Below are 25,130 nucleotides of genomic sequence, written 5' to 3'. Positions count from 1 at the left end.
TAGCAAATCATGCAACATGATATTGGACAGATCACACAAAATATTAACAAAATTACAGACCAACAATGGGTACTAAAAGACTTAAGAACTGAGCCCAAAAATTGTGTTCTCCACTTACAATATAAACCATAAAATTACCGGGCAAACAGCAATACAAAAATATATATAAGAAACTTGCAGGCATCTGTTAATGAAAAGAAACTAAACCTTATCTTAAAGCAAAATATCAGTGTCGCTGGTGGTTAAAACAGTGTCTACACTCAGACAGAAATGAAAGTAACACCGGCACTGACCGTGTTTAAAAACATTACTATGACGTAGTTACTGATGAATATATATAAACCTGACATTGTAGCTACCAAAGGAACATATTTGTAGGTGAACCAGATTCAACACATGTACAGAGGCATGTGAATATCAGTCTCAACTAAAGAGAAAAAAGGGAAAGCCTGATGTAAGGGACAATATAAGAGGCAGTGTGTGATATGTCCATAAGGAACCAAAGTGAATGTGATGGTGAGTTTCCTCATATCCTCAAGTATAAATAAGAATAAAAATTATGAATAAAAGAATTAAACCCATGAACACAATGTGAGACCACACCACAGTGGTGGAAAACTAGCCATTATGTGAAATGTAAAAACTTGTGACAAGCCTACTTATATAAAATGAATGTCAAAATTCAATAATCCAATAAAACATAGGATGGTACTGAAAACACAGGGTCATTAAAAGTGAAAAAAAAAATTAAATAAATAAGAATCTGTCAAATGTAAAAAAAATGACAATACATATAAGCAACTAAATATGATTGCATAAATACTATTGCATAAAAACAGTATAATTTAGCAGTGGTGCAGTGAGACACATTATTAAAACACACACTAATATAAACACTAAACTCTGACACAAAAAGATAAAAATGATGGTTAGAATATTTCATAAAACATTTAAAAGTAATAATTTAACATACTGAAAATGCAAGAGATTACAAACTGCATTGAAATTTTACAAATCTTATAAAAAAATGTACCATCTCAATCTCACGGTTAAGGCCAAGGGGGTGTACAGTATTCAGTTCAAAGATAAGTCTTTGTTCTAACCTCAAAAGGACCATATCAGTGTTACCCACCCCTCCAACCTCTCTTTACTGTCCTTAGAACAAAGAACCAGAGATCTTCAATTGCATGCTGAGCCTCAGTCCAGTGTTGGACCAGAGGTGCTGAGCTGATCTCTGTGGATACAGCTATGATGTTCCACTATCCTGATTCTTCTCATTCTTTTGGTTTTCCCTTGTACTGAAGATTACATGGGTATAGGACAGCATATATAACATGGGTGTTATTAGCAGCAGAGACTGTAAGGTGGATTCGGCGTGGAGATGGAGGATTGGAAGGCAGCTCTAGGCACAGGAAGGGAGAAGGTGATCTGCAGAAGGTTTCTGCATATGGTTGGGACAGAAGAGAAATGAACTAATTCCAATACATTTCTGTGGGAGAAGCAGTTCCAACAGCCGCAGTATACATATACTGATTCACTGTTAATACAGTGATTAAGGAATTATACCTTTCAAACTGCTTCTCTCTCATATCTCCTCTCTTGATCAGGTGCATAGAAAGCACAAACATGTACACACACATTGCCCCCCACCTGCCAATACACACATGCTTTTATATGCAGAGGGGTTTGAAACAGTGTTATAAGCCATGTTCTACATCCTTTCTCCATTCATCTAATTTTATTGAGAAATCTGATCTCCGTTCCATTGGGAGTGAATTTCACAGCAAAGTTGCCAACTATAATGATTTCCATTCTTAAAACAGGTGGAGGAGGCAAAATCAGGCTTTCTGCTCACCTCAGAAGATTCTTCTTACATGAAGAGTAAAGGATTAGAGCTGATGAAGCATTCAACAATGGATCACAAAAAGCTAAAGTGGAGATTTTTAAAATTAATAAATGAGATAAAAGCTGTATAGATCAGCTCAACAGCAGCATTTTGAAGCTATAACAAGGAGGCAAGCCAGCATAAAATTACAGTAGTCTAAGCGGTTCATCACAAGCATACTTTGCAGATCTTTAGGATTCAGCAGGGGCTTTAAAAATGAATCATATGAAGTACACTGATATGGTCTTTGCCTTGATATTTTGTTTAGTTTTAGTTTACAATATTGGACCTTTTATATACCATCTTCAGTAAGACTATTTGCCCCAAAATGCGTTAAGCATTGTCCATTATGGAACACTAGTTCTAAAGGTCCCAATGAGACACGCTTTTGAACCCATTTGGGTTTGTTGTCTTTATTTGCTCACCGTTAAGAATGTTTTATAGGTGACAGTATGCTCTGCTGATAGAGTTACTGAATTGAAGGCACTCTCAGCTTGTCCCCTCCCTTTTCCACAAGCTGGTACTGAGGACTGTTCGAGCTTCATATTAAGAAATTCTAGTTTCCTTGTGATTTTTATTTCACACTAACATTTTATTTACTGTTTTCCTTTATTGCTCTTTCATGCAGCCCACTCACTAGAGTAAAAAACATCAAAATTTAAGTTCCAAAATTTAAGGAGAGGGCGTTGTTTATATCATGTTAAAAGAACATAAAAATAGCCATACTGCGTGAGAGCAATGGTCCATCTAGCCCAGTATCCTGTTTCCAACCGTGGCTAATCCAGGTCACAAGTACCTTGCAAAATCCCAGATAGTAGCAAGATTCCATGCTATCAATCCCAGGGCAAACAATGTCTTCCCCCATAAAAAAGAAAGATATAGCGGAATTAGAAAAGGTTCAAAGAAGAGCGACCAAAATGATAAAGGGTCTGGAACTCCTCTTGTATGAGGAAAGGCTAAAGAGGTTATGGCTCTTCAACTTTGGAAAGACAGATGAGGGGAGATATGATTGAGGTCTACAAAATTCTTAGTGGTGTAGAATGATTAGAAGTAAATTGATTTTTTTTTACTCGTTCCAAAAGTACAAAGACTAGGGGGCACTTATGGAAGTTGCATGTAAATACTTTTAAAACAACTAGTAGGAAATATTTTTTCACTCAATGAACAGTTAAGCTCTGGAGCTCTTTGCCGGAGGGATATAGTAACGGCGGTTAGCATATCTGGGCTCAAAAAAGGTTTGGACAAGTTCCTGGAGGAAAAGTCCATAGTTTGCTATTGAGACAGACTTGGGGAAGCAACTGCTTGCCCTGGGATTGGTAGCATGGAATGTTGCCACGATTTGAGTTTCTGCCAGGTGCTTGTGACCTGGCTTGGCCACTGTTGAAAACAGGATACTGGGCTAGATGGACCATTGATCTGACCCAGTATGACTCCAGGAACTTGTCCAAACATTTTTTAAACCCAGGTATGCTAACCACTGTAACCACATCCTCTGACAACGAGTTCCAGAGTATAACTATTCTTTGAGTGAAAACCGCATTGTATTTGCTATCAACCGACTGGGCAAACGCCTTGACGGTACTATGTAAGCCACATTGAGCCTGCAAATAGGTGGGAAAATGTGGGATACAAATGAATAAATAAAACATATTTACCCATATTTGTTTTAAAAGTATGACCATGTATTGAGTATCTTTGAACTTTTTGAAAAAAAAAATCAATTCACTTTTACCTGTTCTACACCACTCAGGATTTTGTAGACCTCTATCATATCCCCTGTTTTCTTGCAAGTCCTCAGTTTTCTTGCAGTGCCCTCTTCCCTGGATACTTAATGATCCTTAGGACCTCTGGTTAGAGAACATGTCTGTTAATGATCATTAGAACTTGTAGAGCAGGGCTTCACAAGCCTGACTCCACAACTAGGCAAGTTTTCAGTATATCCTAAATGACAAAGGGTACGCTAAGAACATAACAGGAGAACATAATGCCATACTGGGACAGACTAAGTCCAGTATCTTGTTTCCAACAGTGGCCAATCCAAGTCACAAGTAGCTGGCAAGAGAGTAAAATAGATTTTATGCTGCTTATACTAGAAATAAGCATTCCCAAGTCTATCTTAATAATAGCTTATGGACTTTTCTTTTTTGGAAATTATCCAAACCTTTTTTAAACCCTGCTAAGCTAATTGCTTTTATAAGATTTTCTGGCAAAGAATTCCAGAGTTTGTTTACACGTTGAGTGAAGAAATATTTTTTCTGCTTTTTTAAAAAAATGTACTAAGTAGCTTCATTGTGTGCTCTCCTAGTCCTTGTATTTTTGGAAAGAGTAAACAAGTGATTCACCTCTACCCGTTCCACTCAGTACTTTATAGTTCTCTAAAGATAAATGTGCATATAATGGAAAACTAGTACGTTCACATTGTTCTCATTCTTATGGCACTGCCAGTCTTTTCATGCTGCCAGTTGGGATTCTATGGGGAAAGAGTACTTAACTCCCTCTGTGAAGTGCTTTATCCTTTGCTTCATTTGTTTTATATACTTAGGCTAGCAAACTTTTGAAATATAATTTGGTGTTTGTAGCTAGTCCTCAACTGTAATAATTTACAAATCTGGATTCTTTGTAACTTTTGAGCCTGGGGCCTTTTAGCATGCTTCCTTATTAGAAGGGCCTACTTAAAGGGTTACAAACAAACTAGATTCAAGTATTTAATTTGAATTTCTTTTTGCTTTCGTTATGTTTACAGCTGTGAGCTCTGGTCAGTTTGTAGGGAGCAGCTCTGGCCCCATGCAAGTTAAGGATTCTCCACTTCTCCTGCAGCAGATTGACGCATTGAGGCTGTCTGTCAACTACTTGAAGCATGAGAACAATAGGTTGAAGGTCAGTGAATTTTTGCACATTAATGTACTCTGTTTTTAATATATATATATATATATTTTTTTTTTTTTTTAAAGAAATGCAGGATCTTGCATATAGGTGGAAAGGACTTTGATATGTTCTGGGTTGTACTTGGAGGCTGAGTAATAATTACATTGCTATTCTTAGGTCCAGAACAGTATCGTAATAGTGTCCATGTTCCTATTGTAAATTAAATCTCAGTGCTTAGTGCAGGGGTTGCGTGCAAAGAGATACCCAACATGCTGCAGGCTTCCAGGTTATGGACAAGATGTCACATTTTCAGTGTACCTGGAGGCCCAGTTTTTTTATTTTTTTTTTTTTACATCATTGCAACGTATTACTTATATATTTCTTGTTGAAAATATCTGCCTTTTTTAATGGTTTATTTCACCAGGCAGCTCAGATGAATGCTGAACTTGGAGCACTGCCCCCTCTGCATATCTCAAAGCTTTCAGTTCCCAAAGAAGGTCAGGCAACTGATGTGATTTCCAGCACACTATACCGGAAGACGAGTCAGCTGCTGGAAGCACTACAGCAAATGAGCGCCAATGCCAAGGTGGTGGACATTACACACAAGAGAGCAGGTTGGTCAATATAATAGTACTGAGGTGCTATATAAATATACCAAACTAAACACAGCTTGGTATTAGAAATGCATTTCTCATTTTTTCCTGGATAAAGTAGTGTGATAGCCATGCCAACAAAAAGTTATCAAAAAATATGAAGTGAGCATTTAAGATTGTATTAATTCAATTATCAAGGCACGTTTTTAAGCTGATTAAGAAGGTATGGCCTTTTTTTTAACCTAACCTCACCTTTATTGGTTAAAAGGATGCACACCTAAATTACCACATCTTACATCATCCAGTAATTGCAATAATGACTTTTCGTATTGCTCTCTAAAGCACTGGTTAAAGTTTTCAAAAATTATCAGTTTCCTTGTCACCAACAATGGCAGCAGGTGGAGATAGAGAGCACAAGATTGAACTCTACCCTGAGTGACCGTGCACAGGTGTTCAATTTAGTATTCTCTCATCAGCAGGTGGATGAAGCTTTTCTGCACAGCTCCTGGACTGCTTTCAGATACTTGCTCCTGGTCTGGTAGCTCTGGTTCCAGTTTGAGCTGGGGATGAGGCTTGTCTAGTCAACCTTGTTTGGGGGCATACCTAGTGATTCTAGGTCTCTTCCCCGCCCCCCCCCCCCCCCTTTCTGCATCCCCCCTTCCTTCTCCATTGTTCAGTGCTGACGACTCCTTCCTTACAAAAAAAAAAAAGAGGAGGCACAGAGAAAGTGATTCCAGTCATTTATGCCTGCTTGGCCTCTGCCTACAGAGAGGTTTTATGCATTTCTTCTTGGTGGGGGGGGGGGGGGGGGGGGTTGTGCCGGTAAATTTCTCAAGTTTCTATTTGAAGCAGACAGTTTATTTTAATGGCAGCTCCAGCTGAGGCAGTAAAGCACTGCTCCTGATGCGGTGCTCAAAAAGCAGCATCAGTATTCCACACTAATTTGTCTCACAAATGGCAAGAAGAATCACCGAGATTGAAGACTGTACCATTTCAGCTTGGGGTCAACTGCAGCATCGCAGGGGGAAATTTCAGTGGTCAGTGCAACAATGGCTCAAATTACATCTGCAAACATGGTGGCGGTGACTATCTTGGATTTTTGCATACCTCTCCTTGAAACACTACCTCTTTTGAGCCCACCATTGCAGAAGCTTTCAGATTCAGCTCCTTCTTAGCTTCCTTTGGGTTTGTATCTTCTCCAACGCCAGTCCCTTCTGCTGATCCTTTTTCTCCAGAATTCATCTTCCTCCTTCTTCAAGCTTAGCTTTTAAAGGGCATTCACTCTTCTACAAGTGCCTTTGCCCTCAGTGCCTTCTCAAGAAACCATACCTTCCAAAAGAAGAAGATTGCAATCGTCTCCTGACTGGGAAACAGATTTTATGGCTTCAGAGCTTCACTCGTTGGCATGTCAGTTTCTTCTTTGTTTCCTCTGTCAACTGGGATTGCTTGGAGGACAGAGAGCTCCCAGGAAATGAAGGTGATGAGCCTTCAGCCCATAGAGTATTTCACAAGGAAGAGTTTCCTACTTTATTATCCAGGGTGTTAGAAATTCTCAACGTATCCACTCCAGTAAGCCAGGTTTCTGCTTCTACATTGATCTATATCATGTCTGGAACTAAAAAGTTGCCTAAAACCTTTCTAATTCATGATCATATGCAAGAGTTTTCTTCAACTTGGTGGACTACTCCTGTTGCTAGTCTTAGAGTTTAACCATAGCATGACCCACTTTATCATCTCCTTCCTGAAGAGATAGATAAGCTTAGGCTGCCTATTGTGGATTTCTTGGTGATGGCAGTTGCAAACTACTACTACTTATTTCTGTAGCACTACTAGACTTGTGCAGCACTGAACACTTGAACATGAAGAGACAGTCTCTGCTCAACAGAGCTTACAATCTAATCAGGACAGACAAACAGGACAAATAAGGGAATTACCAAGGTGGGAATGATAAAATAGACATGGGTACTGAACAAGTGAATAGGGGTTAGGAGTTAAAAGCAGCATCAAAAAGTTGGGCTTTTAGCCTAGATTTGAAGATGGCCAGAGATGGAGCTTGACATACTGGCTCAGGAAGTCTATTCCAGGCATATGGTGCAGCAAGATAAAAGGAACGGTATCTGGAGTTAGCAGTGGAGGAGAAGGGTACAGATAAGAGAGATTTACCTAATGAACTGAGTTCCTGGGGAGGAGTTGTAGGGAGAGGAGAGGTACTGAGGAGCTGCAGAGTGAATGCACTTGTAAGTCAATAAGAGGAGTTTGAACTGTATGCAGAAACGGATAGGGAGCCAATGAAGTGACTTGAGGGAGAGGGCTAATATGAGCATAGCAGCACTAGTGGAATGTAAGTCATGCAGCAGAATTTTGAACAGATTGAAGGAGAAAGAGATGGCTTAGTGGGAGACCTGTAAAACTACTGTACCAGTAGAATGGAAGTATGGTACATAGATATACAAGACTGCAAGCTTTGAAACCTCCTTAAAGCTTTCCTTTAAGGTAGCTTCTGTCTTCAGGCTACTGTCTCAATCTCTTGCGTGGCTAGAGCTTGTCTCCGCCCAAGCAACAGGCTAGTGCTTCTTTTGAGTGTTTTGAATCCCATTCTTTGTTAGAGGTTCACACCTTGGAAGTAGGATTGGCCTATTTAGCGTTTGCTTGGAGCTTCTATGAAAGAAATGGTTCTGGTAGTTTCTGCGAGATGCCTTATATGCCTCTATGTCTCACCATTTGTCAGAAGATAAGCCTAAAGTTTTCTTCTATTCTTCCCAGTTTTGATCACATTTCATAGATTACAAGTGTTATAAACTTGTATTCTCCTCTTCCTTTTCTAGACCCCGTTACCAATGGTCTTCCTTTTGAGGGGACAAAAAAGCCTCAGGACCATCTTCATACTCTTCCAGTTCTGCCTGCAGTTCCCAGTGATGGGATTTAGGTCCACTCCTCAGACATGATTGGCAGCCACCTGTTGCAGTTCTACAACAAGTGAACCTGTATAACTTTCGATCATTGGGTGTTGGAGATCAATAGGCAGGGGTACAAACTAGAGTTTTCCTCCCCCTCACAGATTTTTTTCTTAGAGTCCTTGTGGAGCTCTGGTGAAAACAGCAGTGCAAGACACCTTACAGGGTCTGCTAGTCTTAGGAGCAGTTCAGTAGGTTCCCAAATTGGAATGGGGTGTATGAAGGCATTCCATCTATTTTCTGATACCCAAAAGAGAAGGCACCTTCAGGTCAATCCAGGATCTCAAATACGTAAACCATGCACTGTAAGCGACTGACTTGTTTCCACATGGACACTTTCACTCTATAATTCAGTTCATCCATGGGAGTTTTCACTTCTCTAGAATCCTTCACATTACTATTTGGCTGCTCATCAGTGTTTCTTGCATTTCACAATCTTAGGGGCACATTAGCAGTATCTGGCAATGTCCTTTGGTCTCTTGACAGTCCCCAGGACCATTTCAATGGCTGTGGTGGTTGTAGCAGTGTTTCTTTGGTGCCGAGAAATCAGGGTGCCTCCCTGTCTGGACAACCGGCTGACATTCCTCTCTAGAAGAAAGCTTGGACATCATTTCTAGAGTGGTCTCTCCACTTTAATCGTAGTCATTCTTGCTAAGAGTCGGTTAACTCGCTCTCAATCCTTCGAGTATCTGGGGGTTCAGTTTGACACCAAAACTGGAAGAATCTACCTTTCTCAATTCAGTTCAGACATAATCTTAGATTCATCAACTCTTACTCCTTTGGAGCCCTTGAGCATGGGACTACATGCAGGTGCTGGGGCCAATGTTTACAACTTTGGAGGTAATTCCTTAGACAAGAGCTCGTATGATACTGCTTCGACTTTCTTTATTGAGCCATTGGTCTTCTGTGTTATCAAGTCTACAATATGTCTTCTCTGGATGTATCAAGCGCAATGCAACATGAGTTGATGGCTTTTTCAGCAAAACCTCAATCAGGTAGTCTGTCTTCTCAACTTCGACAGTTGTCACCATGGATGGAAGCCTCTGTGGTTGGAGAACTCATTGTCTCCATCTCACAGTCCAAGGGAAGTAGTCCTCCAGTGAAGCATCATGGCTGATCAATCACCTCGAGCTCTGGACAGTACGCAAGGCACTCAACAACGATGACCTGTGAAGGTCCTTTCAGACATGACAACTGTGATGGCCTATGTCAACAGGCAAGGAGGGACTGAGCCTCCCTCTAGCGTAGGAGACTTGCCTTTTTTCCCTTTGGGCAGAGAAGCATGTGGAGATTCTTTCAACAGCTCACGTAGCAGAGGAGTAAAACATTCAGGTGGATTACCTCAGCAGGAACTCCTTGGACAACGGGGAGTAGGACCTTTTGGATCACGCATTCTCTTTCATAATGTCAAATTGGGACTTTCCTCAGATGGATTTAATGGCAAGGAGGTCCAATGCCAAAGTTCCCCAATTTTTCAGCTGGAGAAAAGAATCCAGTTTGCAAGGCTTAGATGCTCTGCTCCATCTGTGGCCTCTTAAACTCTACCTGTTTCCTCCCAGGCCATTGATAAGCAGACTACTTTGAGTCGTGTTTCTTTCAGGTCAAATAGTTTTGGTGGCATCAGATTGGCCCAGCAGGCCATGGTGTGTGGACCACATACATCTCGTCTTAGACAAGCTTCTTCCTCTTATGCTTTGCAAGGGGCTTCTCCATCAGGGTCCTGTAGAATCAGAGAACCTATCTCCCTTTGGTCTTACAGCCTGGCTCTCGAGAGATAAAAGCTAAGAAAGTTTATCCTGAAGTTGTCATTACTACCTTGCTCCAAGCTAGAAAGTGATCCACATCCAGGGCCTATACTAAAGTTTGGAAAGTCTTTGAGTCATAGTGTTCAGAAAGCTTTTTTTTTCCTTTTCAATCTTCTCTTCCTCTTATTCTAGCCTTTCTTCGGGAGGGGTTTAAGAAAGGCCTAGCCTTGAATTCCTTAAAGGATCAAGTGGAGGTTCTAGCCAACTCCAGAATTGTTCTTTGGCCACACATCCTGATGTAGTTCACTTCTTGAGGGAAGCTAACCATCTACAAACTCTCTTGTGTTTTGTTTGACCTCAAAAGGATCTGAATCTGATGCTCAGGTCTCTTCAGGGCACTTCCTTTGAGCCCTTTTGAAAAGCAACCTGGAAGGATCTCACTCTGAAATGTGTTTTTGTAGTCTTAATAGCTTCAGCTTGGAGGTTCTCTGAAATCCAAGTGCTCTTGGTAGAAATCACTTTCATAGTTTTTTAGACGCACGTGTATCTAGACATACAGCTCATTCTTTTCTTACTAAGGTAGTTTCTTCCTTTCATGTTAATTTGCCTTTGATACTCCCTTCCATTGGGAAGATTATGGGGACATGCTTCCTTTTCTTAAGATGCTTGATGTCTGAAGGGTTCTTTTAAACTGTCTGGAGGCAGAAGTCCTGGTGTCGGTGCATCTGTGGAGGACCTGGGAACTGCTTTTCTTATTGAAGTGGGCAGAGGAGCCTATCACAGAATGCCTAGCCACCCATCTTGGGGTTACCCCGTGGCCACTTAGAGGGTCTATCTCCAGCACAGCTCAGGTCTGCCTAGACCTGCCGCTTGTGCTGTACACTATCACCCTCCTTCCACCGGCTGGGTCACAACCGCCTCTGAGTGAGTCTCCCGCTCTGCAATTATCCCCAGTGATTTCTAGGTTACTGGAGCCACACTCCAGTGGTCCCACAGTTCCCAGAAAGCACTCACAGACCCAATACACAAACCACCAGGATGCTTTATCAGTCCAGACAGGCAGAACGAACAAACAAATGTGTTTATTCTCTGAACTTGGAACAGTGGACAAAAGAAAATGTGCAAATAGCAAGCAGTAACAGGTAACTGAAAAATGGATGAATTAGAAAACTAACTAAACATTTGCATACTTCCTAGAAAGTACCTGGGGAGATCAGGACAAATATAGCTGTTCGCCGGTTATCAGATATAACTGTTTCTTACAGGGCTTCAGCAAAGAGCTCTCTGTCTTCTCCCACGCTGAAACTGAAGCATTTGCTGGGTAATTTCAAACTCCAGGCCAATCAGAGCCCAGAACAGTCAAGTTTCAAAGAAAACTGGTTACATCACTGCAGGTGCTTCCTATAATCTGTGTGCCAACTAAAAGACAGAGATGTTGGTCCTCTGTAATAGCTTTAAGCATAAACATGCACCATCTGCTGGCCAAACAGGAGAAATACACTTCAGACATATTTAGGAAAATATCCAGCACTTTTTACAGGCGTAAAACACACTCTTTCTTCACATGGCTCTTTAAGTATTTAGGGATACAATTGGCGATGGATGTGACCTCATTGTACTCATTGAATGTCCCTAAAATGTTAGCAGATACACAGACCTGATTGGAGGGGGAGAAGGGATCTGCCTTTGTCATTGACAGTGCACATCAGTTAATTCACATGATAATATTTACCAAAGTGGCTATCTCCTACAAACTATTCCACTTCGCTTACAGCAGAATCATCTCCGACGCCTTAACCAGTTGTTTTCTAAATTCTGCTGGGTCAGTAGAAAGCCAGAACTGAAATTCCATTTTTTGTTGGGGAATTGGAGCCAAGAGGGGGTTGGGCTTGCTGAGTATAGAAACCTACAATTATGTATGTTTACTAGGTCGTATTAGAGACTGGACATTTCACAAGTCACATTTCACACCATTAGATATCCCTTACAAACTTCACACTTTATTATACACTAAGGGCTCATTATTGCCTCAGAAATTGAAAAGGAGCCTTTTGTGGCCTTTATGTGATGCCTGGAAACGACTCCTTAGAGGATTAGGTAGGATTCCTTTATTCACTGATCAGATTTCCTTAGGAAATAATAGCTTTTGAACCAGGGCTTGACACACTATATTTGTTGAATGGGAAAGGAAGGGAGTAGTACTTTTAGAACACATTTTAAACAGCGAATTAGGACTCCTTACTTCTGTGGAGCTTCAACAGAAAATAGGGCCATGATGAGGGAATTGGTTTGCCTATTGTCAAGTAAAACATTATATCGCTGGCAAGAATTAGAGAATTCTATAATTCTGTTTCTGAACTGGAGGTTTCTATATCTGGTATACACAAGAATTCTTAAACAGGTTAGGGATGAAGCTCAATTGGGAAGACCTTCGACAGAAAAGGGCAGGGGACTTGGGGTTGGACTTGACTAATTAGGATATGTTGGTTAATATATACCTGCACTAATGGCATGTACATGGTCACAGAAATGTTATTACAGGGTCTTCCTTCACACAGAGACAACTGTATGTGGCATGAGGTATACAGTCTTCTTTGTGTATCAAGTGTGGTAGGGAAGATAACACACTAGTCCACTTCTAGAAATGTCTACAGATACAACAGTTTTAGATAGCTATACAACTGTTATTAGATAAACTGGGCATCTTTCAAGGGAGAAGGGGAACCTTTCTCTGCCCTGAGTCTTGTGGCATGTAAGTGTATATTGCAGAGCTGGACATCTCCTGAGTCCCCTGTCTATTGGCACTGGAGAAATCAGATATACTTATTGACTTCCTGGGAGACTAGAGATGCAAGAGGCTCCCCTAAAAGGAAATAGTTCATGTTGGTGTGGGAACCCTATCTGTAATGTTTGCATTCTTGGGGTCATAGTCTGTTGTTAAATGTAATGGGCTAATGCAGAAGATTTGCATATACAGTGTCTATCTGACTAGGGTGCTTCCAAAGTATAAAAGAGTCTTGTATAGCAGTGGACAGAGTAGAACTTTCACTCCTTATGCAGAGTGGGTTGGAATTGGGGAAGGGGAGGACGTGGTATTACATCATAAAATACTGTTCCATTATCATTGTTCAGTAAAATGTCTGGAGGTCACAAATGAGTTTGGGAGATCTGACCATCTTTTTATTTATTCATTTGTCTATTCATGACACTTATACCCCACATTAGGCCAAAATAGACTCAAGTTCAATGTGGCTTACAAACAAACAATAAAGTGAATAAAACACAATGTAAAGAATATTAACACAAATTATAATAACTTCAAGAAGCAAATTAATACATGTGCAGTAAGTAACCAGGGATTTAGACTATCTCGAGGACAAAGAAGGGTGGATAGTTGAGAGCATAATTAGGCAGGACTAATTCTATTAATGGTCCTAGAAAAGGCCTTCCTACTTCCAAAGCTCTTATTGCTTGGTGGTTGCGAGAAGTGATTTCCTCAGCAACGACCTCCATTGTCTTTCCAAGCTCATTTTACCAGAGAAGTGGCAGCCTCTTGGGCATAGTCACGAGTGGTGCCAGCAGAACAAATTTGTATATCAGCAACATGATCTTCTTTTCATACATTTTTAAAGAAATATCACTTGGATTTATGTGGCTATTTTAGAATTTCTATTCTTCAGGCAGGGGTCTCTGCATCCCACCCTACTAAAGGGACTGCTTGACTACTTCTCACAACTTCTGGACTGATCTGTTGGTGATGACAAGGAAGTTAAAAAAGAAAATTAGTTCATACCTGTTCGTTTTCTTTTGTTTAATCCCCACAAATCGGTCCAGAAACCCACTCATTTCTTCTGTAATTTCTTGTATTATAATTCTAAAGACGTCTCTGTTCTTATACACAGGATACTTGCATCCACGTTTCTCCAAATTGGAATTCTGTGTTGTTTTCTCATGTTCAAAGGAAGGAGGAGTAACGGCTGATGCTTTTTGTTTCATACTGCTTTGATATTGTAATACTGAATTGGAACATATATGCAGTGTCTTATTGCAGAGTTCAATTCTGTGTTCTCTATCTGCACCTGCTGGCAAATGGGCATAACCCATAATGTCTGGACTGATCTGTTGAGACAAATGGAAAGAAAATTAGCAGTTAAGACCAGTTTGTGTCAGCTTGTGCTTTTTTTGAGCAAGGTCCAGCCCATTTGTTATTTTATCGTTATATACAAATGTTGGGGATGAGTTTGTATTGAGGACTTAGTACTGGTGTGGGGGAGAGTTTAGGTGTGAGGTTTTTTTTATTGTACTAAATTTAGCACAGTTGTATATGAGGGGAACCCTTTTAAGTTTTCTCTATTGTTTGCCAGCTCAAATAAAAATAAAGTTAAGGTAAAATAAGGAAATTGTAAATGACACCTTTTTATTGGCCTAACTTAATACCCTTGTAATTAGCTTTAAAGTGTTTCTTCAGCGCAATGTAGAAAGACAGCTAGGTCTAGTTGGGTCCTTTACCAAGCAACTGAGACTAGGTGCCAGAGGAGGAGGCAAGCGGTGGATGAGCTAATTTTCCAGCAGATAGCCCAGAGATCCTGTCATAGGAGGAATATAGGAGGGAGAGGTTTGGTCAGCTGATATCACCTGCTAATCAGGGCAGGAACAGTAGGGGATATTAGGTGTATTGGGCTGCAGAGGAAGAAGAGTACATTTTCTAGGAGAGTGGAACAGTAAGCCAGAACAGGAATGCAGCAGCAGCAGGATAAGACTGCACTTGCACTATACACTTTCATCAGACCACCTACCTGTGTGCAGGTTTGAGGGTTTGCTACCTGCCCATGCAATTTGCATTTCTCAACTTGGTGTCAGAGCCCGGAAGAGGAGTCTGGCTGCTGTATGTGGTGGTTGAACACACTGAGGAATGAAATATTTGGAAAAATTTGGGTATCAGCGAACAAAATTTAGAATAGGACAGAAAGGGTTTTTGTTGACTCTCCTTTGTTTTGCCTTTAGCTTTTCTTTCTCTTTGTTTATAGGTTTTGTTTATTTTGCTTTTATTGCCTTCTATATGTTTTCTGCTCATTTTGAGGTGCATTTTGTTAGTATGAATGTGCTTGTAGACAGTTAATTTGTGTACATGCTAGAATTTGTATTTGGATGAAATTTGGTGCACAGGTTCAAAACTGAAGGTTGTGGGCAATTGTGATTTAAGTGTGAATGACAACAAAATTACTACTGCATGACCACTTTTGTTATAGATTCATTACACAGAATTTAACTTGCTCGGAGAAAGGGAAACATGCTTTTGTTACACATTTAGCATGCACTTTTCAACTTCTGGGGAAGAAGATTGCTCTTTTTTGGATGAAGGGGTTCTTTCTCCTTTTCTTTCCTTCCTTCTACTAGCCTCTCCCTCCCTCCCTCCCTCCCCCAATGGAGCAGCTCCTGATACACTATTTCACCTAGCTCTGCTACAGAGCTCCATGGTTTGCAGGTTACAAATGTGCATTGACAGTTTCAAAGCTTTTCTATAAAGATCTGCTCTGTTGGACTACAACGAGTGCTAACTGTCAAGCATCCAAGCACCTGCCAGATATTCTGAGTGACTGAAATGAACTTCCACTATTCTGATCAGGAGAAAGTAGAGCAGAAAGGGGAGTGTTTGGGTCATTGAAAATTGAAGAGTAAATGGCAGTTGAATGGTGAACCTTAGAAGTAGCAGTAAAGACTTCATGCACTCCTCTTGTAGTCTGGCAGCACAAGTTCCTCTACACCTGAGCAGCAGAAGTCTAATTTGTCACCTAGGCAGCCGTGTGCCACCCTTTCTTGCTGTATATGCGTTTAATTTTCTTCACTTTATTTTCTTTTTGCATTGCTACAGGAAGTCCAGCAGCTCAGCTTCTAGGGAAGACAGTCAGACTACAGTACCTGGGTGAAACCATTGACAAGTTGAAGGTAAAATGGTTGATTTATTTTTTTTAATTGCTCAGAATCTTCAGTATCTTGGATAAATTCAAGCCTTATATAGAGCTAGGTTTAAATGGTGGTGACAAGACCAAAGTAGAAATGCAGAGAACCCAAGCCTTAATTTGCTTGCAAGATTTTGAAAGAATATATCTTCTGGATTTAGTTACTTGCAAATTCAGGGAGGGTAGAAAAAGTCCACATCCAAACTTTGTACCAGTTGTAGAGACCGTTTTCTATTTCTGTTGATGGCTCTCTCATTCTCTCTGTCTCCTGAGCTTGTAACCTTGGGGTCATCTTTGACTCTTCTCTCTCCTTCTCTGCTCATATCCAGCAGATCGCCAAGACCTGCCAGTTCTTTCTTTACAACATCCGTAAAATCCGCCCCTTTCTTTCCGAGCATTCTACCAAAACCCTCATCCACACCCTTGTCACCTCTCGTTTAGACTACTGCAATCTGCTTCTTGCTGGCCTCCCACTTAGTCACCTCTCCCCTCTCCAATCGGTTCAAAACTCTGCTGCCCGTCTCATCTTCCACCAGGGTCGCTTTACTCATACTACCCCTCTCCTCAAGTCGCTTCACTGGCTCCCTATCCGTTTTCGCATCCTGTTCAAACTTCTTCTACTAACCTATAAATGTACTCACTCTGCTGCTCCCCAGTATCTCTCCACACTCGTCTTTCCCTACACCCCTTCCCGTGCACTCCGCTCCATGGATAAATCCTTCTTATCTGTTCCCTTCTCCACTACTGCCAACTCCAGACTTCGTGCCTTCTGTCTCGCTGCACCCTACGCCTGGAATAAACTTCCTGAGCCCCTACGTCTTGCCCCATCCTTGGCCACCTTTAAATCTAAACTGAAAGCCCACCTCTTTAACATTGCTTTTGACTCGTAACCACTTGTAACCACTTGCCTCCACCTACCCCCCTCTCCTCCTTCCTGTACACATTAATTGATTTGATTTGCTTACTTTATTTTTGTCTATTAGATTGTAAGCTCTTTGAGCAGGGACTGTCTTTCTTCTATGTTTGTGCAGCGCTGCGTACGCCTTGTAGTGCTATAAAAATGCTAAATAGTAGTAGTAGTAGACTGTCATGTGCTTTCACATTCTAATGACTTGGATAATTCTTGAAATTAGCATTGTTTTAGTTATAATAATTTATTTGTTTGAAGAGGAATAATAGGAAAGGGGTATCATACTGGAGAAGGAAGAGTTCTCACTTTTTCAGAGGGAGGTGGTGAAGTTTGAAGTCCTTACATTGCAGTGGGCAGGGGAGGGTGGAGATCTTTCCTGCCCCAGGGAGGCCACTAGATTGTTGAGTGCATTCGGGGAGGGCACCCTGCCTCATTGCTGGAGGGGGAGGGGTGATGGATACAGTCATGGATGGATGGGAGGAGGCCATAAAAAGGGTGGATTGAGGGGGTTGCAGGGAGGGAAGGGGGCTGGAAAGATTGGTAAGGGGGACGTACATGGAGGGGGGGGGAAGGAAAAGGGAGAAATAGAGCACATGGGATAGAAGAAGATGGAGAGGAGAGGGGGATATGCTCATGGATATTTGGTTTTTTGAAAATGCACATTTTTTTAAAATTTTGTATTTAGCAGAGTACAGAAGGAAATGCATGTATTACCAATATTTTCACTTCTTATAGAATCTGGCTTTCATGGGGTCAAGGTGACTGTGCGGCAGGTGGCTAGATGGACCAGCCGCAAGAATGGAGAAGATTATTGGTAGGGGTGGATTAGACTTCTGTCCCCATGCAACTCTATCTTTCAAAAGAGGTGTTAATATTTTACCCATGGTGGGAGAAAAGAACCCTGCATGTAGGCAGCAGTTAACTATATTTGTTATCCACTGTACAGCTGAAAGAGAGAAATCTCTAAAAAGCGTTGACTGATAAGGTTCTAACGGACAGGAAGAAACGCTAAGTTTAAAGAGCAAAGATTTTACTCAAGTAATAGAAGCTTCCTCAAAAATAGTCCAGTGTCTGTCTATCTGGAATAGAATCTAGCCAACAGCGAGGATGACGGAGACAACAAAGAAAACCAGGAGTGCTCAAGGAAATTTTATTGCATCAATACCAACTTGTCTCTGACTTGACATGAGCCGTGTTTCGGCTGTAGGGCCTGCCACGGGCATCTAAACACATAAAATGTAGATGATAAAGGAAATAAATAATTCAAAATATGTGCCTAAAACAGTCAATGAAAAAATAACAAAATATGTACAAATTAAAATCAATATAAAATTTTAAAAATATAGAATCTAGGCAGTCAAATCTAACCTTAGATAATTGCTCTGAGACCTGTGAACAGTTACCTATATTCTGTCCTAAGGCCTTCTTAAGAGTACTGATCTTGTCAAAAAATTATTTTGACGGTCTCAGCTGTAGAGCATCCAACTACTTGATTTGGTTGAACTTGTGAGGCGAGTTCACTCCAAAGCTTAAAAAGTACTTTGGGGTCGGAGCGCTGGATCCCTATTTTGTCAGCATAAATATCTTCTTAGCCTTATTAATCTCATGTTTATAACAATGCATTTGTTTCTTCCAGTTCAATTTATCTGAATCACATCTAATTTTCTTCCAAATTCTTTCTAACCATCTGCACTTCTGCTTAGAGGTACAAAGCTGTTGAGAGTACCAAGGGGCTTTGCATAAGCTAAAAAGCTTTCTTGTCTTAATTGGGGCTATATCGTCTAAGAGTGTAACTGACTTCTGATCCCATACATCCAAAAGCCTATCTGGATCCAAATCAGATTCAATAAGAAGAAGAACAGATAAGTTTGTCCCAGTAATAACCATCAATTTTCCCCCTGGACTAGTCTAGGCTGGGAAAGCTTATAGATTTGTGACATGAAAAGGGGCAAAGTAAATTTACTGAGAAAATGATCTGTCCAAGACACCGGATGCCATCTATGGTTGGAGATATGAGTAGTAGCAACCATTGAATCAGAATATGCAATGACATCGAGAGAATGACCTTTATCATGTGTTGCTGCAGCAGATGGTAAATAAAAATGGAGACTATGTAGCAGTGTTGTTAGAGCTATTGCACTAGAGTCTTGTGAGTCCTCTAGATGTACGTTAAAACCCCAATAATTAATACTCTTGTCAAGTATAATATCTTGAATTTGGTTGAAATCACCTCCAGTTATGACAGGGGAAGAGCCAATTTTTGTTATTTTGAAAGATAGTGTTTTAAAGAAATGTGGGGTGTCTAAATTAGGAGTGTATGTATTTATAATAGGTAAAGGTTGATTGTCAATGCTTAAATCTAGTCTGACCCATCTTCTAATAGAGTCTGCATACTGCTGCAGTATGGTAGTCTGGGGACAAATGCAAGATGATGCACATTAGAAAGAATCTGAATCATAGTTGCCTGATGCTAAGGTCCACCTTGGGGGTCAGCACTCGAGAAAAAGATCCAAGTGTCGTCGTAAATAAATCTCTGAAATCTTCTGCTCAGTGTGCGGAGGTGGCCAAAATAGCAAACAATGCTAGGAATTATTAGGAAAGGGATGGTGAATAAGACTGAAAATAGTATAATGCCTTTGTATCGCTTCATGGTGCATCCACACCTTGAGTATTGCATTCAATTCTGGTTGCTGTATCTCAAAAAAGATATAGTGGAATTAGAAAAGGTTCAAAAAAGAGCAACTAAAGTGATAAAGGGGATGGAACTCCTCTCGTATGGGAAGGGACTGAAGAGGTTAGGGTTCTTCAGCTTGGAAGGGAGTCGGATGAGGGAGATGTGATTGGGGTCTGCAGGGTCCTGACTGGTATAGAACGAGTAGAAGTAAATCAATTTTTTGCTCGTTCCAGAGGTACAAAGACTGGGGGACACTCAAGGAAGTTATATGGAGGTGCTTTTGGTGCAAGTGGGAGGAAATGTTTTTTCACTCGGCGAGTGGTTACTCTCTGAAACTCTTTGCCTGAGGATGTGATAGCGGTGGTTGGCGTGTCTGGGTTTGGACGGATTCCTGGAGGAGAAGTCCATAGTCTGCTGTTGAGACGGACATGTGGAAGCAACTTCTTGCCCTGAGATTTGTGGTATGGAATGTTGCCACGATTTGGGTTTCTGCCAGGTACTTGTGACCTGGCTTGGCCACTGTTTGGAAAAACAGGTGCTGGTTTAGATGGACCATTGGTCTGACCCAGTATGGCTACTCTTATGTTCTTATGTAACCTCACTTTTAGGGAAGTAGTCCTTATAAAAACTGTCACAGGGGATTGTGCACATAAGTACATGCAGCAACATTGGTACGGGCACTTTTACATTGTTGATGTCATTGAAGATGGCACTTGGATAGAGCTGGGGTGGATTTGAGGTATATGTGTAATTAATAAAATACATAACTCTCTGCATATACTTAAACATATGAGTTACAGCTGCCTTGGAGCAGACGTAACTTTGTATATGAACCTCTGTGCGCTATTGAGGATTGTTCTGGGAGCATTTTTTACACACGTGCATAAGCTATGCCTAGTTTATAAAAGAATCACAATAATAGGCAAATCTCTTGAGAGAGAAGCAAGAGATGGTGAGAGACGGCGACTTAAGGGGACAGTCCAGACAAAAGATGATTCATGTTGAGTAAGACTCCCCTTACTAACCTGGATTATGATGTTTTGAACCAGAATAAGCTAAGTGAAAAATCTTACTTTTTAAAGTTAATGAATAAGAAGAGCTGTAATTTGCAGTTAATAAAATATTGGATAAGCTGTTAGAAATTTTTCAGACCAGTGATGATGTGCATAATGCTTAGGCAGCGATGAGATCTGGTGAAATATAGAGTGAATTTGAAGCAAGAATTATTTTGTATCTGTGGATTCCTGCCACATAAACTGTGCACACTGTTATCTTTTTGTAAGTGGATAGAAATTTTATTACAAAAATACCAGTAATTCTGCGTTTGGAACCAAACACCTTTATAGAAAGATAAATGTTAAATAGATAAGTTTGAAGAGTACTCATGGTATGTTGAAATGTCTTTTTTTTTTTTCTTTCCCTTCTATAGGATGAGGTGCTAAAGGAGACAGTCTCTCAATGTCCTGGTGCTAATGTTCCCTCCAGTTTTGCCATGTTCCCATCATCATCTTTCATAAAGGTTAGCCATAGTTTAAAAAAAAAAATTAAATTAGGCATTTGTGTATAACATGTTATGTGGAGAACTCCCATTACACAAGTATGTGAATCTGAGGAATCCTAACTTACCTGATGTTAAGCCTAAAATATGTCTTTAGTACACAGAAAGGAACCTCTGTCCAGGAGTTCTGTGGTAATTTGTTAATCAGGAAGTTCCAACCTATCCTAACATCCTTTAATGCCTGTATTCACTCCAATCATGAACATCTCAGAGGGTTCAAGTACAATGATTTGAAAAAGTATTTACTTACTCCTGATTCCCTCTATTATTGCATATATGATAAGGTTCACAAGATTAATCTTGAATTCTCAACAGTCACCTCCACCGCTCCTTCCCTCAGTCTGTTCTCTCAACCCTCCTTTAACCCCTTCCTCCTTTTCTTCCTTTTCTGAAATCACTGAAGAGGAAAGTGCACATTTTCTTTCCTCCTCAAAACTAACTACCTGTTCTTCTGATCCTGTTCCTACCCATCTACTTAGCACGATCTCTTTTACTGTCATCCCTTCTATCTGTCATATCCTCAGTCTTTCACTTTCCCTGTGACTATTCCTGATGCCTTCAAACATGCCATAGTTACACCACTCCTTAAAAAACTTCATTGGACCCTACCTGTCCTTCCAACTATCTCCCCATCTCCCTCCTCCATTTCCTTTCCAAGATACTTGAACGTGCTGCTCACCACCGTTGTCTTGACTTTCTTTCATCTCAAGTTATTCTTGATTCACTTCAATCTGGCTTTCACCCTCTTCATTCACCTGAAACAGCGCTTACCAAAGTCAACAATGACCTGTTCCTGGCCAGATCCAAAGGTCTCTATTCTATCCTCATCCTTTTTGATCTATCTGCTGCTTTTGACACTGTTGATCACCGCTTACTCGTTGATACGCTGTCCTCACTTGGATTTAAAGGCTCTGTTCTTTCATGGTTTTCTTCTTATCTCTCATCGCACTTTTTGTGTATACTCTGGTGGCTCCTCCTCCACTTCTATCCCACTATCAGTTGGTGTACCTCAGGGCTCTGTCTTGGGACCTCTTCTTTTCTTTATCTACACATCTTCCCTTGGTGCTCTGATCTCCTCCCATGGTTTTCAGTATCACTCTTATGCTGATGACTCCCAGATCTACCTCTCCACACCAGAAATTTCAGCAGGAATTCAAGCCCAAGTATCAGCCTGCCTGTGTAACATTGCTGCCTGGATGTCTCACCGCCACCTGAAACTAAACGTGACCGAACCTGAGCTTCTCCTCTTCCCCCGTTCTCTATCTCTGTGGATAACACTCTCATCCTCTCTCATCAGCTTGTAACCTTGGGATTATCTTTGATTCCTCTTTCTTTCTCTGCACATATCCAACAGATAGTTAAATGTTGTTTCTTTCTTTGTAATATCACCAAAATTTGTCCTTTTATTTCTGAGCACACTACCAAAACCCCTAACCCCACTCTTATCACCTCTCGCTTAGACTACTGCAACTTGCTTCTCACAGGTCTCCCACTAAGCCATCTGTTCAAAATTTTGCTGCACAACTTATTTTCCGCCATTGTCACTGTGCTCATATTAGCCCTCTCCTCAAGTCACTTCATTGGCTCCCTGTTTCTGCATACAATTCAAACTCCTTTTACTGGCTTACAAGTGCATTCACTCTCCGCTGTACCCTTCTCCACTGCCAACTCTAGATGCCGTTCCTTTTATCTTGCTGCTACAAATCCCCAGGACCTGCGACAACAGCATTAAAACAGGAAGTGAGCAAAGGGTCCTTTTAGCCCATGTGCACTCTGAAGGTTCCACCTCATTCTGTCCCTTCAGAAATAGGATGTCTGTGTAACCCTGGTCTCACTACACACAGTCCGGGCACCAGCTAGCTCTTGGCGGGTCAGCAGCCGAGACCAAGGCCACAAAAAAACAAAACCAAGTTCTTAGTCACTTCTGACTTACTAAGCTGGGCGCAGGCTGGGACCAGATAAAATCCAGAAGGCCATAAGGTTTTAAGCCAGGTTTTACTCTTTATTCACTTTTCTTTCTTAGTTTGGGAGTAAATGAACTTCACTCTCACACAAAAAAAGACTGCAGTCCAGGTTTTTATGAAAACAGGAACTTTACTCAATTTCTGCAACAGGCAGTTCATACAGACCCTTTTTTCATGTTCTGGAGACAAGCAAATCCTTTCAGAGTAGAACAATTTAGATCCACTAAATATCTTGTACACAAAATTCAGGAACCAACTCAAGGATATAGTGTGAATTTTCTAGTCCATTTTTGTAAATCCTACAGTATGTACATATTTACAATCCTCCTGTCCATTACCCATCCTGTCTAGGTGAACAACCTAAGGCTGTGCCTGCAGCGCACTGGTGCAGCAAGCGATCTCCAGAATGGATCAGACCTCCCTGTCTGTCCACTCTCTCCCAAAAGGTGTACCTGTCAGGGCAACTACCTTTGGCTCCAAACAGGCCGTTTCCTGTTCTTGTTCTCAGGCTGGATTCCTCTGCTTCCCACCTGGAGCACTCCACTTCATGGTTAATGCTTATATAGGCAGAAACCTGCACGCTAGTCCAGCCTTAGTTTCTTGAATCCATCCAGGACACCCCCTTTCCACAAGAGTTCTGGCGGGAGTACAGGCAACCAAAGACCTTGTGCTTTATACAACATTAACTTTTATTAATGCCAAACTCCACCCTACTGTCATTCAAGAACCAGAAACATTTCCCTTGGTACTTTCCCATAAATACACCCCTTGGGCTGGGTTTTCCACTCTCTCTCCTTCTTTCCAACCCACTTCCCTCCTCCCAGTGACTCCAGGGAGGGGTTTCTCATCTGTTTAGTAATCTCCATTATGATGGGGGATTACATCTATATTGGGGGCGACAGGGGACAGGGAACCTGGCAGGGCCAATAGTATGTGGTGTGTGGTATAGTGAACAAAATAGACAAAGTATCCATTCTTACTTTATTTTTTTATTACCAGTGTTGCAGCTCCCAGGGAGAAGAAGCAATGGCGGGGAAGTTGGAAGGGAGATGTTGGGTGAGGGGAGCAGGATGAAGAGGAGATGCTAGACTGAATTTCCCTCTCCCATCCTCAGAAGGAGTGAAATTAGGTTGCCACTCCAAGGGCATTTGAGGGACATATCTACAGCACCACAAAATTTGACACCTCACTTTGCCTAATAATAGAGCTGCCCCGGCCTCAAGGAAACCAGTTAGTGTGCCAAAACAGTTGTGAAAGCTAATAGAATACGTTGATGAATTAGGAGAAGAATCACTAATAGAAAGACTTCTGGTGAGACCTTACTTCAAATATTATATTCTGTTCTGGAGACCATTTGCAGAAAGATATCGATACAGTAGAGGTGATTCAAAAAAGGGCCCGAAAATGACACATGGACTGCGCCACAACCTTACACAGAGAGACTGAGGGATAAAATGGAAGCAAGAAGGGGAAAAGAAGATATGATACAACTATTCAGATATCTAGCAGGCTTCAAGAAAGCACCAGGAGGTAGCTTTTTCCTTTGAATAGAAGGGTCAAGAACAAGGTTATTCCATGAAACTGAAGGGTGGGAAACACAAAAGAAATGTGGCAAAATACTATTTCACTGAGAAGGTGATGGATGCCTGGGACAGACTTTCAGCAGAAGTTATAAAATCCAAAACAGTTCAATCATACATGGGATCGACACATGGAGGGCAGCTCTATAACGAGGCACCTACATTTAAGTTCCTATTCTATAAAGGAAAGTAGGTCCCACCTATTGTCCTTTATAAAATACTAGACTAAGGACCAGATTCCATATATGCAAAAAAAAAAAACACCTAGGCGTATTCTCTAAAATATGCCTACATTTTATAGAATCTGCTCAAATTTCCGCGCTATATAGAATATGCTGAGTGCCTCTCCATGTGACCTAATTTGGTCACATCCGTTTAGGCCATGTTGTACTTTGCGTAAATCCTGATGCCTAAATTAGGCACAGAGTGGGTGTATTCTAAT

The 25,130-nt window shown here is 41.0% G+C and overlaps 1 protein-coding gene across 3 annotated transcripts in view; it reads left to right on the top strand.

Moving 5' to 3' along the window:
• LOC115461248 (dynactin subunit 1-like) overlaps positions 1-25,130 on the top strand; it is a 188,975-nt gene that overhangs the window by 157,957 nt on the left and 5,888 nt on the right. For all 3 annotated transcript variants that reach the window (XM_030190949.1, XM_030190951.1, XM_030190950.1), the window contains exons 24-27: positions 4,629-4,762; positions 5,175-5,364; positions 15,915-15,988; positions 21,016-21,105. In XM_030190949.1, the coding sequence (XP_030046809.1) occupies positions 4,629-4,762; positions 5,175-5,364; positions 15,915-15,988; positions 21,016-21,105 (488 nt within the window). The remainder of the gene's footprint in view (positions 1-4,628; positions 4,763-5,174; positions 5,365-15,914; positions 15,989-21,015; positions 21,106-25,130) is intronic.

This window comes from Microcaecilia unicolor, chromosome 2 (assembly GCF_901765095.1).
Source record: "Microcaecilia unicolor chromosome 2, aMicUni1.1, whole genome shotgun sequence".
In the NCBI taxonomy this organism is placed as follows: domain Eukaryota; kingdom Metazoa; phylum Chordata; class Amphibia; order Gymnophiona; family Siphonopidae; genus Microcaecilia; species Microcaecilia unicolor.
This window is presented reverse-complemented; position numbering and strand designations above follow the sequence as displayed.